Genomic DNA, 17,259 nt, shown 5'->3' on the forward strand with positions numbered 1-17,259 from the left:
GAAGGGCGGAGTTTATTGAGATTTCAACCAATGCTGTGGCAAGAGTCTGTGCAGAACGCGCTGGGGGTGTGGCTGACTATGGATCTGTTAACCAATCATGGAGACTAGGGCGGGACTATGATGCGCTGTACAGCCAATCAAGCGCAGGGGCGGGCCTTCGGGGCGGGCCTTCGGGGCGGGCCCTGCCTGGCGGCGGTCGGAGGCCATGTCTGAGCCTCCCGCGTTGCAGATCCGCTAGGCGAATGCGCACCTGGCGGCAGTGCACCGGCGCGCGGCGGAGCTGGAGACTCGGCTGCTGGCGGCGGAGCGCAAGATGCGCGTGCAGGCCGAGCGCCTGGCCCACCAGGATCAGCAGCTGCGCGCAGCCCTGGACGAACTGAGCCGTGAAAAGGACCGGTGAGGACGCCCCGGAGGCCTGGAGGGGGGGCTGGGGGGAGCCAGGGGGACTTCCCGGAGGAGGAGGGGAGGAGGTGGAGGAGAAGGGGCGGGGGGAAAGGAGCCTGCGAATCCAGAGCAAAACCACCCGAAAACCCGAAACCGCACGTTTAAGGCCACTGCCACGTATCTCAAAAAAAAAAAAAAAAAAAAAAAACCCAAAAACAAAAACTCCAAAAGCAAAAACCCTCCACTACAAACAAATTGAATTAGTCGTCAGTATACAAAGTGGAGAGAGAGATGGCTCAAATGTGTGATAGAAACCAAAATGTGTGATGGAAAAACCAACAGCTGTGGTGGCGCATGCCGGTGCCTGTCACCCCAGTACTTGGGAGGCTGAGGCAGGTGGATCTCTATGAGATCAAGGCCAGCCTGGTCAGCATAGTGGATCTCTATGAGATCAAGGCCAGCCTGGTCAGCATAGTGAGTTCTAGGCCCGCTGGGGCTCCAGGGAGACCCCGTCTTTTTTTAAAAAAAGAAGTGTGTGAGTTTTGTTTTGTTTTTTGAGATAAATTTACTATGTAGCCCATGTTGACCCTGGACTGATCCCCCTGCCTCTTCCTCCTGAGTGTGGTGACAGGCTTGCGTCACAATGCCTTGTTTATGTGGTGCTGGGGATGGACCAATGGCTGTGTGCTTGGGGAGCTCTGCCTGCTAAGCTCCAGCCCCAGCCCTAGGGTCTCTTATAACAACAATAACCACATTGTGGTGGCCCCCTCATCTTGGCCTCCCAAAGGAGTAATCCCTCCTTGTCTGGGTGTGGGGAGGAGGGTTAAGATTTCAATATTGAGGGCTGGAGAGATGGCTCAGCGGTTAAGAGCACTGGCTGCTCTTGCAGAGGACATAGGTTCCATTCCCATCATTCACATGGCAACGAACTGTAACTCCAGTTCCAAGGGATCTGATGCCCTCTTCTGGCCTCTGTAGGCATTGCACACACATGATGCACTTACATGTATGCAGGGAAAACACTCATATACATAAAATAAAAATATAAAAACATGGGACATAGGGAGCCTCAGAAGGTTCTAGAGTAGAGGCAGCCACCCCTCTCACCCTCCAGGACTGTAATTATTCTGGTTTGCCTTGTCACCAGGGAGATTTCGGCTCTTCAGGAGCGGCTGCTGAGCTCTGAGGCAGCCATGCTTAGCCTACAGGCCGCTGTGGACCAGAGGGACCAGTGCATCCAGCAGCTGCAGCCACGGGCTAAGCTCCTCCAGGACATCTGTCGGCGGAGGCAGCCCCTGGCTGCCCTGCTGGCTGCCTTAGAGGAGGCAGAGCACCTGGGGCCCTTGTCTAACAGTGACCTGGGCCAGCCGCTTCCTGATGGGCCTGGCCTACCCATGGCCAACAGCACTGGGGAGGAAGAGGGCCAGGACCACCTCCAGCCTGCCGTGTTTGGAACCACAGTGTGACCTGCACTGGAAGATTCCAGAAGGCCAAGATCTCACTTAGTTTATCCCAGACAAGTTTAAAAAACAAAAAACAAAAAACAAGGGCTGGTACTGGGGTGCTGGCCTAGTGTGCACAAAGCCCTGGGTTCCATCCCCAACACCGAAGCAACCCAGTGTGGGGGTGCAGGCCTGTCTGACCCTGAAGCCTGTGGGATTGTTTTGTTTTGCTTTTTTGTGTGTGACAGGGCCTCATGTAGCCCAGGCTAGCCTTAAACTTACTATGTGGCTGAGGATAACTGAACTCCTGATCCATCCATGACAGGCATATGCCACCAGGCCCTGCCTTCTTTTGGTTCTTGTTTCCATTTCGTTTTTTTTTTTTTTTTTTTCTGAGAGAGGGTTGCACTCTGTAGCCTAGGCTAGCCTAGAACTCACTGTCCTCCCGCTTCAGCCTTCTGGGTGCTGTGACATGCCCAGCTGATTTGAGTTTTTCTCCCATTTTTTTTGTTAACCCCTTTGACCTGATTCTTATGCCTCTGGAACCTCATCCCAGGGATAAAGCCCTTCCCTCTCCTGTGTGCTCTGTTGCCTCTATGTAAGAACACATATTGTTAACCCTCAGGGAAAAACAGGCAGGTTCAGGCAGAACAACCAGGCTGCCCTGCACACATTTGCTCATAGCCATTTCCTTCCTCGTGGTGCCCGCCTTTGTGCTGTTTCCTCTACCTTGAATCCTTTTCCTATTTCCAGTCCTCCCTTGACACTCAGGCTTTGCTTTAATAGCATCTTCCCAGAGAGGCCTTCTCTGACCTAATTCCTCCCATCTGGTCCCTGCCCTCCACTGTGGTAGGGTCTCCCTGTAGTGCCAGTTAGCCTGGAACTTGCTATGTAGACCAGGCTGGCCTCAATCTTACAGAGATCTGCCTGCCTCTGCCTGGGATTAAAGGCAGGCACCACCATTCCCAGCCTTGTTTTTTTGAGGCACCCTCTCACATAGCCTAGACTAGCTTTTGTGATCCTCCTGCCTCAGCCTCTCCAGTGCTGACCTATATGCACCACCATGCCAGGATCCAGTGTTTTCTCTGACTACCTTATTAGTGGGAATTTTGTCTTGGCCTTGTCACCGGTGTCTGACACACCCTGGGACCCTGGAAGCCAGCCAGGGGCCTCTGGCACAAGTAGGCCCAATACCTGGGGATACCTGTTTGGTCAGTTTCCTTTTCATAACCCAAGAGAATCTATTTTGTAAAATCCTGGTTTCTATGCCGTCAAAGGCACTTTATTTCTGTTAGAGGAGCTAGAGGGGTCCCTGTGCCCTCCTGTACCCCACCTGCTCAGTATCTATGGGGTTTGCTGGTCTCCAGTGCAGGAATTCTTTTTAGAGCCACACAGGGGGAAGGCTAGGGCTGTTTGAGCCAGAAAGGACCCCCGGATGTCCACAGCCCTCTGGATGTTAGTGTCAAACGAAAACCTTCAACCCATGGACGGAGGCCCCATTTTGTCCTCCCACTGGGTGACTAGGGTAGAACTGTTTGTACAAGGGGGAAAGGCAACAGGTTGGGTGTCAGAAATAAACCAGATGATTGCTCCAGCTGGCTCTGTCATCCTATCCTGAGAACAGGAGAGGCTGCTCTGTTGTCCGTGGCCCATGCTGGACCACTGGGCCTGTGAGTTTGTCCAGGGAGCTGAGGTCATGCTCCCTAGGTACACACTGGCTCTGACCTTCCATCACCTGCATTGCTTCCTCAGTTGGGGAAACTGAGGCCCAGGGATGTGAAAGGAAACCAGTCTACCAGTACATATCCAAAACCACTTCCAGTTTGGGGGTGAGTTATAATTTTTGTATTTGTTGTTCATAATGTTGGAAAGAAAACTCAAGGGTCTTATTCCACCAGGCAGGTGACACTGAGACACCCCCCCAGGGGGATTCTAGGCTGTCACTCTACCCCTGAACCACGCCCCCTCACTGGGGATTCTAGGCTGTCATTCTACCCTGAGCCACGCCCCCAGCCCCTCACTGGGGAGTCTAGGCTGTCACTCCACCACTGAACCACACCCCCTCACTGGGGATTCTAGGCTGTCATTCTACCCTGAGCCACGCCCCCAGCCCCTCACTGGGGAGTCTAGGCAGGGGCTCTACCCCTGAGCTATAGCCCTAGTCCCACACCTTAATTTTAAGCATCAGAATTGCTAGGGCTCATCAGCAGGCTTGCTTGGCATGGGTTAAGTTCTGGTTTCCATCCCAGCACTGCAAAAGGGAAACAATTAATAGTTGATTACTGCAGCTGGCAGAGCACTTGCCTAGCATGCCAGGGCCCTGGGTTCTACCCCAGCACTGAAAACCAAAAGCAAGGATGTTCCGATTGAAACAGGTGGTCCTTCAGGGCAGCACTTCAGTTTCTCATTAACTGGTCCTGACACTGGCAAAGCCATGGTTAATTTTTGTTTTGAGAGGTCTCCCCGTAGTCACAGCTGGTCTGGCTGGAACTTATGTAGCCCAGGCTGGTCTCGATCGCAGATTTGTCTGGCTCTGCCTCCCAAGTGCTGAGATCAAAGGCATGTCCCACCACACTTGCTTTTGGGACAGGGTCTCATGTAGCCCAGTCTGGCTTAACTCCTGATTCTCCTGCCTCCAGCTCGTTTGCTGGGATGACCAGTGTGCACCAATCCACCATCATGCATGGCTTTTTGTTTTTGAGAGAGGGTCTCACTCTGTAGTACAGCTCGGCCTCAAACTTTGCCATCCGTATCTCAGCCTCGCAAGTATCTGGTGACAGGCCTGTGCCACTGTGCTGGCTTAGCTGCCCCCTCACCCCACAAAGTCCAGAGGGGGACAGCAGTGTATGCCCTGTGTCACACTGGAAATCGAGTCTAGCACCTCCTAGGGATGGACACTGGGTGTGAGGCATGGAGCTGGCCCTTCTAGCCCAGGCCTGACATGAAAGAGTTACAGCTGGTCCCTCCCAGTCTCCAGGGCCACATTACTTAGCAACAGATCCGCCAGACAGGATGCACAGCCCTAGGAGCCTAGCAGAAAGGAACAAGCGGGCCAGGTGACAGGAGGTGCTGCCCTTGGGGAGGGCAGGGTCACCCAGCTCTGTGCTTGGCCATCTGAGCACAGAGCCCCCACTGGGACCTCTGTTCCCTTACAGGTGACTGGAGCCAGAATGGATACTGTGACCACCACCATGGAGAAGCTTCGTGCACAGTGTCTGTCCCGAGGGGCCTCAGGCATCCAGGGTCTGGCCAGGTGAGGGGTCACTGTCACCTTCACCCCTACTGGCTTCCAGCCTGTGTGATCCCAGGCCAATCAAGTCCATCTCCCCCCAGGTTTTTTCGCCGCATGGACAGGGATAGGAGGCAGTCCCTGGATGCGGGGGAGCTGCAGCGGGGCCTGGCCCAGCTGGGCCTGGATGTGGATGAGGTGGAGGCCAAGGCCATGTGTGGACGTTGGGACCGTGATGGCAATGGGACACTGGACCTGGAGGAGTTCCTGCAGGCGCTGCAGGTGAGGCCCCATCCAGTGACCTTGGAGGAAGACAGAGTCAGGGGTGCTGTCCCCAATCACTGTACCCCACTCTGCAGCCCCCCATGTCGCAGGCCTGGGAGGCTGTGATTGCAGCTGCCTTTGCCAAGGTAGATCGGACGGGGGACGGTGTAGTGACTGTGGATGACCTCCGAGGGGCGTATAGTGGCTGGGCCCACCCCAAGGTTCGCAGTGGGGAGTGGACGGAGGACAAGGCCCTCCGCAGCTTCCTTGATACCTTTGATATGTCTGACCAGGACGGGCAGGTGAGTGTTGGCTTTGAACCTCCTCTCTGGGTGGTGTCCCTGGCCTGGGTCCCCCTGACGGCCTGGCTACCCACAGGTCACACTGGCTGAATTCCGGGATTACTACAGTGGCCTCAGTGCCTCAGTGGACACAGATGAGGAGTTCGTGACTATGGTGACCAGCGCATGGCGCCTGTGACTGTGGCAATCCTTGCCTGCATGCAGATGCCTGTAGCTTAGTTCCCTGCCCTGCCTAGCAGAGCCAGGACTGTGCCAGCATGTTCCCTGGGGACATGGGGAGGGAAGATGTGAGGTTAAAGAACCAGCAGGACCAGGTCTGCAGAGCCACCTGGGACAAAGGCTGGCATGGTCACCTAGACAGCAGGGACGAGGGGCCTCCCTGGCCATACCTAGCTCCGCCCTGTGTTGATGGCAAGGGACATTTGTCCAGCTGTGAGGGACAGGATAGGGCAGCTGTCCAGGTGGTGCTCCTTGAGGCCCCAGGTGTGGAGGCGGCCAGCTTTAGTTAAAAGTTTTAATGTAGTTCCCAAATACATTTCTTATGACAATCTTACATAAATGTTCCAAAACACGCGGGTGACGTCTGGATGTACTTGTCACTGGTTGGCTAAGGCTTGAAGCAGAGTGTGACCGATCTGCCACCCAAGATGGAGAACAGGCCACATGGGCGACATGGCCATGGGTGGGCCTTTGTGCCTGTCTCTGGGGAGGCTGGGCCAGGCTTCCTTGGCCTCTCAGAGGCCCCAGATAACAGTCACACCAGGGCGGGTTGGGACAGTGGCCAACAGCGGAAAGCAGGTCTGCACTGGGTACCTGATGACAGTCACAGTCACCCATGTGGTGGAGGCATGGAGGAGGGTTAGGGGACCCTCCTGGGACCTGTCACCTTTGTCCAGACAGGCGTTCCCAGGCGCACGCCCTGGGTGACTGTTGGGGCCCAAAAACTAAGACATCGGGAACCAACAAGAAAGCTCGGCCACAAACCCTGGGAGAGCAGGCAGCAGGGTGCTGAGCCCCAAGTTCAAACTTGCTGCCCAGAGCGGGAGGGATGGGTGGCACCGGGCTGGGTGACCAGGCCAGGTCTGAGAGCCAGCAAAGCTGTGACAAGTGTCAATGTGCCGTGTGGATCGGAGGGAAGGCGGGACGTTCTCTCCACTCATCAATATGATGAGGTCTGTGTCCTGAGCCGTATCCCGGCATCCCCATCTGGTATGGAGAGGACACGGATCCAGCCTGCAGCCACCCCAACAGTAGACAGCACTGCAACGCAGCCTGTGGGGAGGGGCAGGCGGTGGATAGACGACAAAGCAGCGGCCTGGTGTGGTGACTCCGGCCGCTATGTGCTCCCAGGTGTCTGGCTGTCCCCTTCCTCACCTGCACCTATGGGGAGACAGGTTCCTTCAGTCCTGGGCACCTGGCTCTCCAGGGTCCCTCCCACAGGCCTGCGGATGTACTCACTGGCTCCTGCAGCCCCCGTGGGGCCTGGCAGGGTGTCCTCATCGCTGTCCTCCTCCTCATTGGAGCGGGTGGCCCCAGACTCGGGGGCGGGTGCCTTGGTGTCCTGCTCCTGTTCTGCCCGGCTACGCAGCGCCAGGATGCGGTGGTGCAGCGCGGCGTACAGCTGGCCCGTGTCTTTTGAGCTGGCCTGCGGGGCAGTGAGTGAAATGGTGGGTGTCTAGTGCCAGGCTGGGCGGCATCACTCATGAGGGCTGTGATCAGCCATCCTCTCTGATTGGGGGACACTGCTACCATCCCAAGTGCTGGAAGATGCCGAGAAATGAGGTTGGATGCTAAGGTCAGGGTGGGGACCAACACAGGGCAGGAACGGCATGGCTAACCATCAGGAACCCCAGGGAGGCCTGTGCCCACCCACTCCACCTGTCCTCAGGCCACTCGGCCAGTGTGGCTGGCATGGGGACCAGTGCTCACCGAGATCAGAAAGACCTTGATACCCTGGTCCTCGGCATCTGTGGCGGTGATTCGAATGCTCTTCTCGCTAGCCTTGTCCATCTGCATCTGTGCCCACAGCTTCGTGTTCAGGATGAGTCGCAGACTGCCCTGGGTCCGCATCACTGCAGGGAGGAAACTGCTCAGTCCCACCCATCCTGCCCTAGGAAGGCCACCACAGAGGCAGGGGACACAAAAGGCTAGGGGAGCTATTCTGTTCAGAGAAGGGTCTGGCCTGGCTCAGGGGAGGAGGTAGGGTATGCTCTTGCAGTGCCCCAAGATCTGACATGGAGGCTACACCCCCATCCAAGGGCCAAGCCTATGCCCATCCTGTGTGTCAGGAGAGTCCCAGCTCTCTACACCTGGGTCAGGCCTGCAGCGGGCCCCATAGACCTGCACTCAGGTGCAGAGGTTAGGTTTCCCCTCCCCCAAGCCTTCCTCCTTCCCGGTCCCCAGTCCCCCGTCCCCTGTCCCCAGGGCAGGTACCATCTGTGGCACTGGAACAAGTCACAAAGATGTGCTCTGCTTGCTACTTGCCACAGGCTAAACCAAAGCCACACTGAAATTCACTGGAAAAGGCTCCTACGTTACACAGGGACTGTCACTGCAGACATTGCCACAGTCTGTTTTGATGCAGGGTCTCACTGTAGCCCCAGCTGGCCTTGAACTTGGGGCAGTCCCCCTGCCTCAGCTTCCCAACTGTGGGAAACAGGTATGTGCAGCCACGTTTGCTGACACAACTGCTACTTGATCGTGAAGATAATTTAAACACAGCTGAGGACCCGAGTACTGAGCACGGTGGAATGCAAACTGGGGGCTCATGGTGAGGACTTGCATCCCTGCTCCTCAACCACCCCACCCCAGCTCTGGAACCCACATGTCCACAAGGACCTGTGCCTATCTCTGGGAGGTCCCGTTCCTCCTGGCAGCTCACCAAGCCGGGACTGTAATGTGCCGTCATCAGTGGACGCCATGTCGTTGAGTCTGAGCAGTCCCCGGCCACGCTCCACCCACGATTGCGAAGACTTGTCAAAGACGAATAGCTTACACTGCATCTGCAACCAGGAGGACACCGTTGACCTCTGCACCCCATGCAGTGTATCCCACTGCGACTGCAGCCCTTCAAGGTGACGGCTATAGGGGTGCTGCAGTGTCTGACTTCCCCAACTGCACCAGCCAGGTTCACAAGCTGAGACCTTGGGATGCCACAGGCTTGTTAAGTTTCTAACTATACAAGTCATCTATTTAAACGGGTTTTGGTTTTTCAGTAGAGGTAGAATAGAAGAGCCCAGGGTGTCCTGCACCCTAGGCTGTCACTCTACTGCTGCCCCTGCCCCCAGCCCCTTACTGGGTGATCCTAGGCTGTCACTCTACCCTGAGCCACGCCCCCAGCCCCTCACTGGGGATTCTAGGCTGTCACTCTACCCTGAGCCACGCCCCCAGCCCCCCACTGGGGATTCTAGGCTGTCACTCTACTGGAGACACCCTCAGCCCCTCACTGGGGTTCTAGGCAGGGGCTCTACCTCTGCAACACACCCCAGCGCAGAATTTCTATTTTAAAATACGTATTTTCAAAAACTTCCTTTGAAACTACTAATCAAACAGCAAGCAATGCTGCCTTGCTCCCAGTAGTGAAGATGGAACCAAGGACTCAGGGAGTGTGTCCTGGGGACCAAGTGAAGAGACAGGTGGCTGCAGGAAATGTATCTGGTGCTAAGGCAGCCAACGGCTTAGCAGTTCCTAAAGCATTACACCCTGGGTTTCTCCACAGCCCAACAATTTCTCTCCCATGTATCAACAGAGAAGGAAAGCACTTTTCCTTAGTCACAATATTAGCCCAAAGATGTAGCACACTTCCTCCACCCACTCAAGTATTACTCAGCCAGGAAGGGGATCCAGGCTCTGATACCCCAAGGATAGGCTGATCTTGACGGCATAGGGCTCAGTGACAGAATCAGACATGAGGCCCCACTGTGTTAGATAACTTTAGTTGTCAACTTGACACACCTGGGTAGAGGGAATCTCAACTGAACTGCCTCCTTTGGACTGGCCTGTGGCCATGTCTATAGAGCATTTTCTTGGTTGCTGAGTGATGTGGGAGGGCCCAGCCCGCTTGTGGGTGGTGCCCTGGAAAGGTGGTCCTGTGTTGTATAAGAAAGCAGGCTGAGCAAGGGCCAGGGGACCAAACCAGTAAGCAGTGCTCCTCCACGACTGTGCTCCAGCTCCTGCCTTCTGGTTGCTGCCCTGAGTTCCTACCTTGGGCTCCCTCAGTGATGAACTGTAACCCAGGATGTAAGCCACCCTTTCCTCCCCAAGTTGGTTTTGGTGTTTTTTTTTTTTTTAAATGTCTTTCTGAGATGGTCTCCCTATAGCCCCAGCTGGCCTAGAACTCACTATACAGACCTGGAACTCACAGAGATCCACCTGCCTCTGCCTCCCACGTGCTGGGATTAAAGGCATGTGCCACCATGCCTGGCTGCTGGGGTATGGCTCATTGGGTCAGGGCCTCCTTATTTGTGGATGAAAATGTCTCATTTTGGAGTTTTTTTGCAGAGTCTTGTCCAAGCTGGCCTTAACTTGAGGCAATCCTCTTGCTCAGATCCCCATGCCCCCTTGGCACGCTGCCTCACCTGCAGCACATTGCTCTCAGCCTCTTCTCCGGTGATGACCTCCACCTTCTCCAGCAGGCATGTCCAGGCAGTGGCCTTGGTGTATGCAGCAGCCGACTCAGCCAGGGACTCTGTGGGGTAAGCAGGCAGAGCACCGCTGAGGCCAAGGTAGACCCGAGGGTGGGCAGACCTGGGACACCACAGGGAAATCCAGGACCACCACTGTTCTGTTCAGCAGAGGACAGAGACCACAAAGACTTGGGTGCACTTCAGGGCACTGAGCATGGGCCCCACCCTGTGCACTCCTTGTCTCCTGTGGCCATGGCTACTATCCTTCTCAGGCAGGTGCACCATCTTGGGTGTCACCCCCGCCCCCTCGAAGCTCCTGGGTGGCTGTGGGATTGTGCCCTACCTTTCTTGGGGGTGGCCTCCTGGGACGACGATTCAGACCCTGACTCGGGGGGTGCACTTTCCCTGCTGGTGTCCACACTGGCTTCATTCAGCTTGGGGGGACTCTGGGGACACAAAGCATACCGGGAGGATGGTGTGGGGACAGAGCAGGAGCCCCACGGTGATGGCTAGATGCTCTGTGTCTTCGGACTCTGTCCTCAACAACCACTCTTAAGGTCGGGAGCTGAGAGCCACCTGACCCCGGAGCTGGCCCTCAGTGTACTGAGAGGCCACCTGGTGTGGGTGGCTGGCTGGGGCAGTTCTGTGACACCTCCACATGAGACCTTCAGGTGGGAAGGCTGCTGTACACTGCAGCTGTGTCCCCGAGTTCCCCCCTGTCCCCCTCCCCACAAGGGAGGCCCACTTTAGGGTTAGTGGGGAGGAAAGGCAGGAAGAGTTAATGGCTGGATCTAGGCAGCCATCTTGGGCCACTGAAGATAAGAGCTCTTCCCTTTAAGTACAGTCTCTTTTCTCTTCCTCATAAATCAGTGTCCTGATTTTACAGAGAGAACATGGCAGTCACATGCCCTGTGTCCCCTTGAGTGGGAATGGGTGCTCAATAAAATTCTCCAGCTCTGAGAGGAACAGTGCCCCGGGGTCACTCACTAAGACACGCTCGCTCATGTTCTGGCCAAACACAAACTTGTTGCTGGAGGCGTCGGCGCTGTTGCTCAAGTTGTCTGTGCTGGAGAGGAGACGTGCTGTGAGCAAGGCACCATGGGGCACACACAGCCACACGGCACATTCGGGAGGACAGCCAGACACCCGAGAGTGTCTGTGTCCCTCCCTGTCTTCCCAGGCAGGGTTCAGCACCACGGAGCCAAGCAGATGAGCTAGAGGCTTTGGTTCAGACCCAGATCAGGCCCTGGCTGATGGGCACCGCATTGGCCACTCATAGATGCAGGAAGCCACCGAACTGGGACCCACCCCATCAGCTTTGCAGGGTGACGCCACAGGACAGGCCACACCCACAAGGACCAAAGTGGCCTGAGGACCCCCAGGACTGACATCTGCTGGCCAGCACCCACCTGGAGCTGATGTACTGCAAGAAGTAGTTGGTGGCGACGGGTGTTTCCGAGCTGGGTTGTGCAGTGCTGTCCGAGTCCACCAGGTCGGTGTTCTCATTCATTAACTAGGGGGACAGAGGGACAGGAGCTGCTCAGTTGCTTGTCCACACAGCCCTACCCAGGCCTGGGGACACGGGCTGCCACCAGCGTGACTACACAGAGCCAGACGTGGGGGCATAGGCCTGTCATCCCAGCACTCAGGCAGAGGCAGGTAGATCTCTGAGTGATCCAGTCCAGCCTGGTCTACATAGGGAGTTCCAGGTCAGCTAGGGCTACAGGCAGACCCTGCCCCCCCAAAAAGTACATAAAGGGACCATAAAACTTTAGGAAACTCTTTCACACTGTTAGGAAAAGTGCCTGAGGGGTTGGAAAGATGGCTCAGTGGTTAAGAGCACTGGCTGCTCTTGCAAAGGACCCAAGTTCGAATTCCAGGACCCATATGGCAGCTAACAACCGTCTTTAACTCCAGTTCCAGGGGATCCGACGCCCTCTTCTGACTTCCACAGACACTGCAGGACACCGGTGCAATATACATCAGGCAATACACTAATACACATAGAATAAAATAAAGAAAAAAGAAAAAGCTCCTGAGGCTGGCCTCCTGGCACTGCTGGAAGCTTCCATTTGCCTGCATGGTGCTGACCCAGTGCTGTAAGGGAGTGTGGCAAAGCACAGCTCTCCACTGTCCTCATGTCCATGCCGAGTGAGGCCATGAAACCATCACCTGACCAGCCGCAGGGTGCCTGTGATGTGTCATTCCCAAGGACCAATGTGGCAGAAATTTTGAAATACGTTGACCCTGGCTCATGGCCACATTTGATGGGGCTGCAGGGTGACCAGAGCCCACACGAGCCCTCAGCCTCTGAGGACACTGTGAGTCCCTAAGTTTGAAATACAGCGGGCTCTAATATCTTCTGTGGAAAGAGGCACCTGGGGGCCTTGACTGCTTTTCGGTTTTTTTTAATTAATTTTTTGTCCTTTTTGAGACAGGGTCTCCCCATAGCCCCAGCTAGCTTTGAACTTACTCTGTAAAGCAGGCTGGCCTTGAACTCAGAAATCTGCCTGCCTTTACCTCCCAAGTGCTGGGATTAAAGGTGTGCACTAGCACGCCGGGCTTAAATTAATGTATTCTTACTTCAGTGTTTTGCCTGCACATATGCAATGGCACCCATGTGATGCGATACCTGGGGAGGTCAGAAGAGGGCAGCAGATCCCCTGGAACTGGAGTTATAGAGGGTTGTTAGCCACGGTGTGGGTGCTGGGAACCAAATCTGGGTCCTCTACAAAAGCAGCCAGTGCTCTTACCCACTGAGTCAGCTCTCTAGCCCCCTCCTTTTTTTGTCTGTTTGAGACAGGGTCTCCCTAAAGCCCAAGCTGGCCTGTAACTCACAATGTAGCCCAGGCTGGCCCTGATCTCATAGAGATCCACCTGCCTCCTAAGTGTTGGGACATGGGCCCTCAAGTCCAGCTGGCAGAGCGTCTTGTCCCTCCTACCAAGGTCCCACTGGGCACTACATGCTGGGACTAAAGGCATGCTTCACCCACCACCCATGGCTGAGCTTCCTTTCTTTTAGCCTAAGTCACAGCAATACTATGAGCATCTATTTTCCACGTCCCTCAGGGACCCAGAGCGTGCACTGGACACGCGTGACGAGATGGTAGGAGACACACCCAGAGTCTTCAGGGTTGGAACTTTTCTGTCTGGTGACAATGCCTCACTCTGTAGCTCAATTCAGCCTGGTAACCTCGGTCGTCCTGCCTCAGCCTCCCACACGCTGGGACACGGCCCCCAGTCCAGCTAGCAGAGCTTCTTATCCCTTCTACCAAGGGCCTGCTGGACACCATGGACACGGCTGGGGCGTTCTCCGTGGGGTGTCCTGGGCTCTGCCCTGTGTTGGGCACTGTCCCTTGCCTCCATCACTCATGCCAGGTGCTCAAACACATGTGGTAAGCACCCCCACGCACATCTCGGTCAATGACTCTGCAGCTCAGGAGCTCCTGCCAGACAAACGTCAGGTGAGGCCAGGAAGGTGGCTCCGCCCATTCAGGGTTCCCGAGGCTCCAACTCGTGGCATCTGCAGACCCTTTGCCATGACCTAGCAGGCCCTGCCCCTGGCTCACTTTCCAGGACTGACACATGCCTGGCTTCTCTGTGGGAGGGGGAAGCTGAGTTAGGGCTACCCTGTTGACCTGGCACTGTAGTCACAAAGACAGCCTGGGGTGGGAGGCTGCCTGAGCCCAGGATAGCCAGACCAGTCCACTGTCACACAGCGAGGCCTGGTCTCAACAAAAGGTCATCCTCGGCTACATGAGACTCTGCCTAAAAAAAACCCAAAGAATTGTTCTGGACATCGGGAGGCCCTGGGCAATGTCTGGGTACATGTGTGGCTGTCGCAGGAAGGTCACCTGGCCCCTGCAGCTGAGCTGACAGCGGCCACTGGAGACAAACAGTGGGGCGTCCGCGGTCTCCCGGCTGGCCCGCCGCGTACCTTCACTCTGTCTCTCAGGTTCTGGCCGAACACAAAGGCCGCCTGCTCCCTCTTCTCGCAGCTCTCCTCTGAGGTGCTGCTGCATGCTGTTTTTTTTGGCTCCTGTCAGGAAAACAAGCAAAACAGTTACCAGTAGGCTGAGGCAGGTGCTCTGGAGCTTGGGACAGTGGGCACCTGCTCTGCTGGCAGCCCGGATGAACTTCCCTGGGGTCAGAGGTGTGGAGAAAGGCAGAGAACCCAAGCCCCGTCTGTGCACCCTGCAGAGGTGTGGGCATTGCCCCTAGCAAAGAGCATGCACACCCCTTGTGGCTTCAAGGCTTTAACCTGATTTTTGTTTTGAAACAGGGTCTCCCTGTAACCCTGGCATTCACTATGTAGACTAGGCTAGCCTCAATCTCACAGAGATCCTCCTGCCTCTGCCTCCCAAGTACTGACATTCAAGGTGTGCACCACCATGCTAGGCACTGCAATGCTCTCAGAGGCAGACTGACTTGTGGCTCCTTCCTAGTGGAGACAGAACAGAATGGGAGTGTCTCACCCAGCGGGCTCTAAGAGATGCCTCTAAGGTGCTGTTGTCAGAGGGATGAGAGGAGAGTCTGGTACCACCAGAGCCAGAATCAGCCCCAACAGTCACCATCAGTCAAGGGGACAGAAAAAATGTAAATAACAGGTGACAACACAGGCACTGCTACCAAGTGAGGGGGCTCAGTTGCGCCCCCCCATGATCCAGCCACTGAGGTCAGAAGTGCAGGGCACATGGTGAGAGTTCACTAGGGGAGAAACTAAACACACTTCATCCCAGCACTCAGGAGGCAGAGGTGGGAGGATCTCTGTGAGGTCCTGACCAGCCCAGGCTACTAAAAAAAAAACCCCAAACCAAACAGAACACACACATTCCCACAGGGCTCAGTGCTGAGCCATGGTGGAGGGTGTGCTATCCACCCCTAGCATCGCCAAAACAAGCCATCAAATAAATTAACAAGTGGTAGTACTGAACCCAGGCCTGAGTGCACATGTGCCATCAGCTGGGAGCAAGAACAGGGATGCCTTGGCACAGGTCAGCTCCTGCTTTCCGCCTCACAGCTTCCTGCAGGGCCTAAATGTTATTTTCTACAAGTTAAAAAGAAGTTTTAATTATATTTCTCTTTCTGTGTGTATACACATGCGTGAGTCAGACACCAATGTGCACTAAGTTGGTTCTCTCCTTCTACATGTGGGTCCTGGGGATCCAGCTCAGGTCATCAGATCTGGTGGCAAGTGCCTAGGCCCACTGAGCCCTCTTGCCGACCCTGTCTAATGCTCTCCATTTGCACGGGACTCTCCTAGCTGAAGGCTTCCAGGGCTTGCTCTTTCATTTGGTTTGGACGACAGGAATCTGTACATAGCCCCTGCACACAGTAGAAACGTCCAGTAGAGCTTGGGGCATGTGGGATGGAGCAGGGCAGGCTGTCTTGCAGTTCCCAGCACTGCAGCTGCAGCAGCTCACAGGCAACAGGATGGGTGGCACACTGCTGAGTGAACTCTCTGGTTGGCCGTCAAGAGTTTAACTGCCTCCATTTGGCTCCTCATAAACCCAGCTCCCGTTCTGACTTCCTGCCGTGGCCCTGTGCCTATCAGAGCAAGAGTGCCGAGTGTGGCTTTTCGAAGCGAGCACAGCAGGTCTCAGAGGTTGGGGTGTGTGGCTCTGGTCCTCCTGATCTCTGCTGGGTGCTGTCCCTGCTGGGTCCCCAGGCGGCATCAACATTGAGGTGCAAGCCTAGAACATGCACCCCTTAGGAACTCCAGAGTCCTCACATCTGACCCAGGCATGTGTCACTCAGTGGCTCTGCCTCCCAGCCAGAGACCCATCACTAAGCTTTACCCTCATTTCCTGGTGTCTGAGCTTGGGATTCGGATGGGTTGGGCTGCACGGCCTGTCATGAGCCAGGGGTGGCTGAAGATACCAGGAGTCCCGTGCACCCCGTGTGACCAGAGACAGCAGGGTCGGGTGGCTCCAGACAGGGGAGGGAGGCTGCACCTCTGACCCACAGGCTAGGATCAGGACAGTTCCAGGTCAGATTCAATGTCGGGCAGTGACACGGGCAGCCCCAGGCTGAGGGACAGGAGGACAAGCACTGTATGATGGGGCAGGGAGCAAACCAGGTGAAGGTGACTCAGTCAGACCCTCTGCCTGGATGGAGTGAGATACTGGAGTATCAAGGCTGAAACCTGACTCCTGATTCTGCACCCAGCCATCAGAGACATGCACATGAAGCAGGTCATAGGAATGATTCATGCCCCCAGTTAAGAGTAAACGGCCTGGGTGTCTCCAGGTGTAACCTTAGACTCCTGTTCCTTCCCTATAACCTAGGTATGTTTGGGGTGGGATAGACACTTGCCTCTGATGGTGACCCCATGTAGGGCGTGGACCATTGATGAGTTTAAGACAAGTTTAAGAGCTCTGTGGCTAGCCTAGGGCTCTCCATCAAGCCCTCGCCCACAACTGCTGGCACCACAGCCCTCAGTTTGGCAATCCCTAGATAGACCCCAGGGGACCTTTTTGTCTTAAATCAGCTATTCTGGAGTAGATTCCTCCAGGCAGCTATCCAATGGGCAACAGCCCACGTGCAGCTGAGGGTTGGTCTCCGGGCGTGGGGAGGGGTGGGAACTTTGACACTGGACGTAGGACAGCCAGCCCTGGTTCTCAGCACCGAGGAGTGGCTGTGTCTGGAGTCTCAGTCCCTGCAGTGGTGATGTGACAGGCGGGCCTTTTATGGGGGCCTTGTGAAAATGGACAGGGTCACAGAGGAGCCACCTTAGGAGGGACCCCCAGGAGTTTTTATGAGAAAGGCTACTGTCAAAGAGCCTTGCAGGGCTGACTTTTGTCTGGTCAGTGCCTGTCTCTGGAGTGCTCCTGTCCTGATGGGGTGTAGCTGGAGTCCACACCAGGGCTGGTGACATGCTCTTTATAGACTTTCAATTTCTAAAATTATGAGCTGAATAAATTTTTTTTTTTTTTTTTTTTTTTTTTTTTTTTTTTTTTTAAAAAAAAAAAAAAAGAGGACGATAAATCTTTCACTGTGATATATCAAAATAA

At 55.4% G+C, this 17,259-nt stretch overlaps 3 protein-coding genes across 7 annotated transcripts in view; 2 read left to right on the top strand and 1 right to left on the bottom strand.

Annotated features, from left to right (window-relative positions):
* Window positions 1-205: 205 nt before the first annotated feature.
* On the top strand, window positions 206-3,420 carry Vmac (vimentin type intermediate filament associated coiled-coil protein). Its single transcript, XM_008836929.3, is given in 2 exon segments — window positions 206-396; window positions 1,532-3,420. Coding segments are annotated over 2 exon segments (510 nt in total). The 3' UTR covers window positions 1,851-3,420.
* Caps (calcyphosine) lies at window positions 265-6,195 on the top strand. 2 transcript variants are annotated; one of them, XM_008836928.3, is made up of 5 exons: window positions 265-396; window positions 4,982-5,079; window positions 5,160-5,337; window positions 5,415-5,621; window positions 5,698-6,195. In XM_008836928.3, the coding sequence occupies exons 2-5, from the start codon at window positions 4,997-4,999 to the stop codon at window positions 5,797-5,799; spliced, it is 570 nt and encodes a 189-aa protein (XP_008835150.1). In that variant the 5' UTR covers window positions 265-396; window positions 4,982-4,996; the 3' UTR covers window positions 5,800-6,195. The 2 variants fall into 2 exon arrangements, with proteins under 2 accessions (XP_008835150.1, XP_029421159.1); XM_029565299.1 differs by lacking the exon at window positions 265-396 and adding an exon at window positions 1,916-3,655.
* Ranbp3 (RAN binding protein 3) overlaps window positions 6,122-17,259 on the bottom strand; it is a 44,207-nt gene continuing 33,069 nt past the window's right edge. For all 4 annotated transcript variants that reach the window (XM_008836925.3, XM_008836927.3, XM_017799121.2 and 1 more), the window contains 9 exons: window positions 14,184-14,285; window positions 11,656-11,759; window positions 11,234-11,312; window positions 10,590-10,692; window positions 10,199-10,308; window positions 8,503-8,623; window positions 7,551-7,693; window positions 7,080-7,266; window positions 6,122-7,001 (listed from right to left, as the gene is read on the bottom strand). In XM_008836925.3, the coding sequence (XP_008835147.1) occupies window positions 6,958-7,001; window positions 7,080-7,266; window positions 7,551-7,693; window positions 8,503-8,623; window positions 10,199-10,308; window positions 10,590-10,692; window positions 11,234-11,312; window positions 11,656-11,759; window positions 14,184-14,285 (993 nt within the window). In that variant the 3' untranslated portion in view covers window positions 6,122-6,957. The remainder of the gene's footprint in view (window positions 7,002-7,079; window positions 7,267-7,550; window positions 7,694-8,502; window positions 8,624-10,198; window positions 10,309-10,589; window positions 10,693-11,233; window positions 11,313-11,655; window positions 11,760-14,183; window positions 14,286-17,259) is intronic.

Source organism: Nannospalax galili, unplaced genomic scaffold (assembly GCF_000622305.1).
Source record: "Nannospalax galili isolate Female #2095 unplaced genomic scaffold, S.galili_v1.0 scaffold77, whole genome shotgun sequence".
NCBI lineage: Eukaryota > Metazoa > Chordata > Mammalia > Rodentia > Spalacidae > Nannospalax > Nannospalax galili.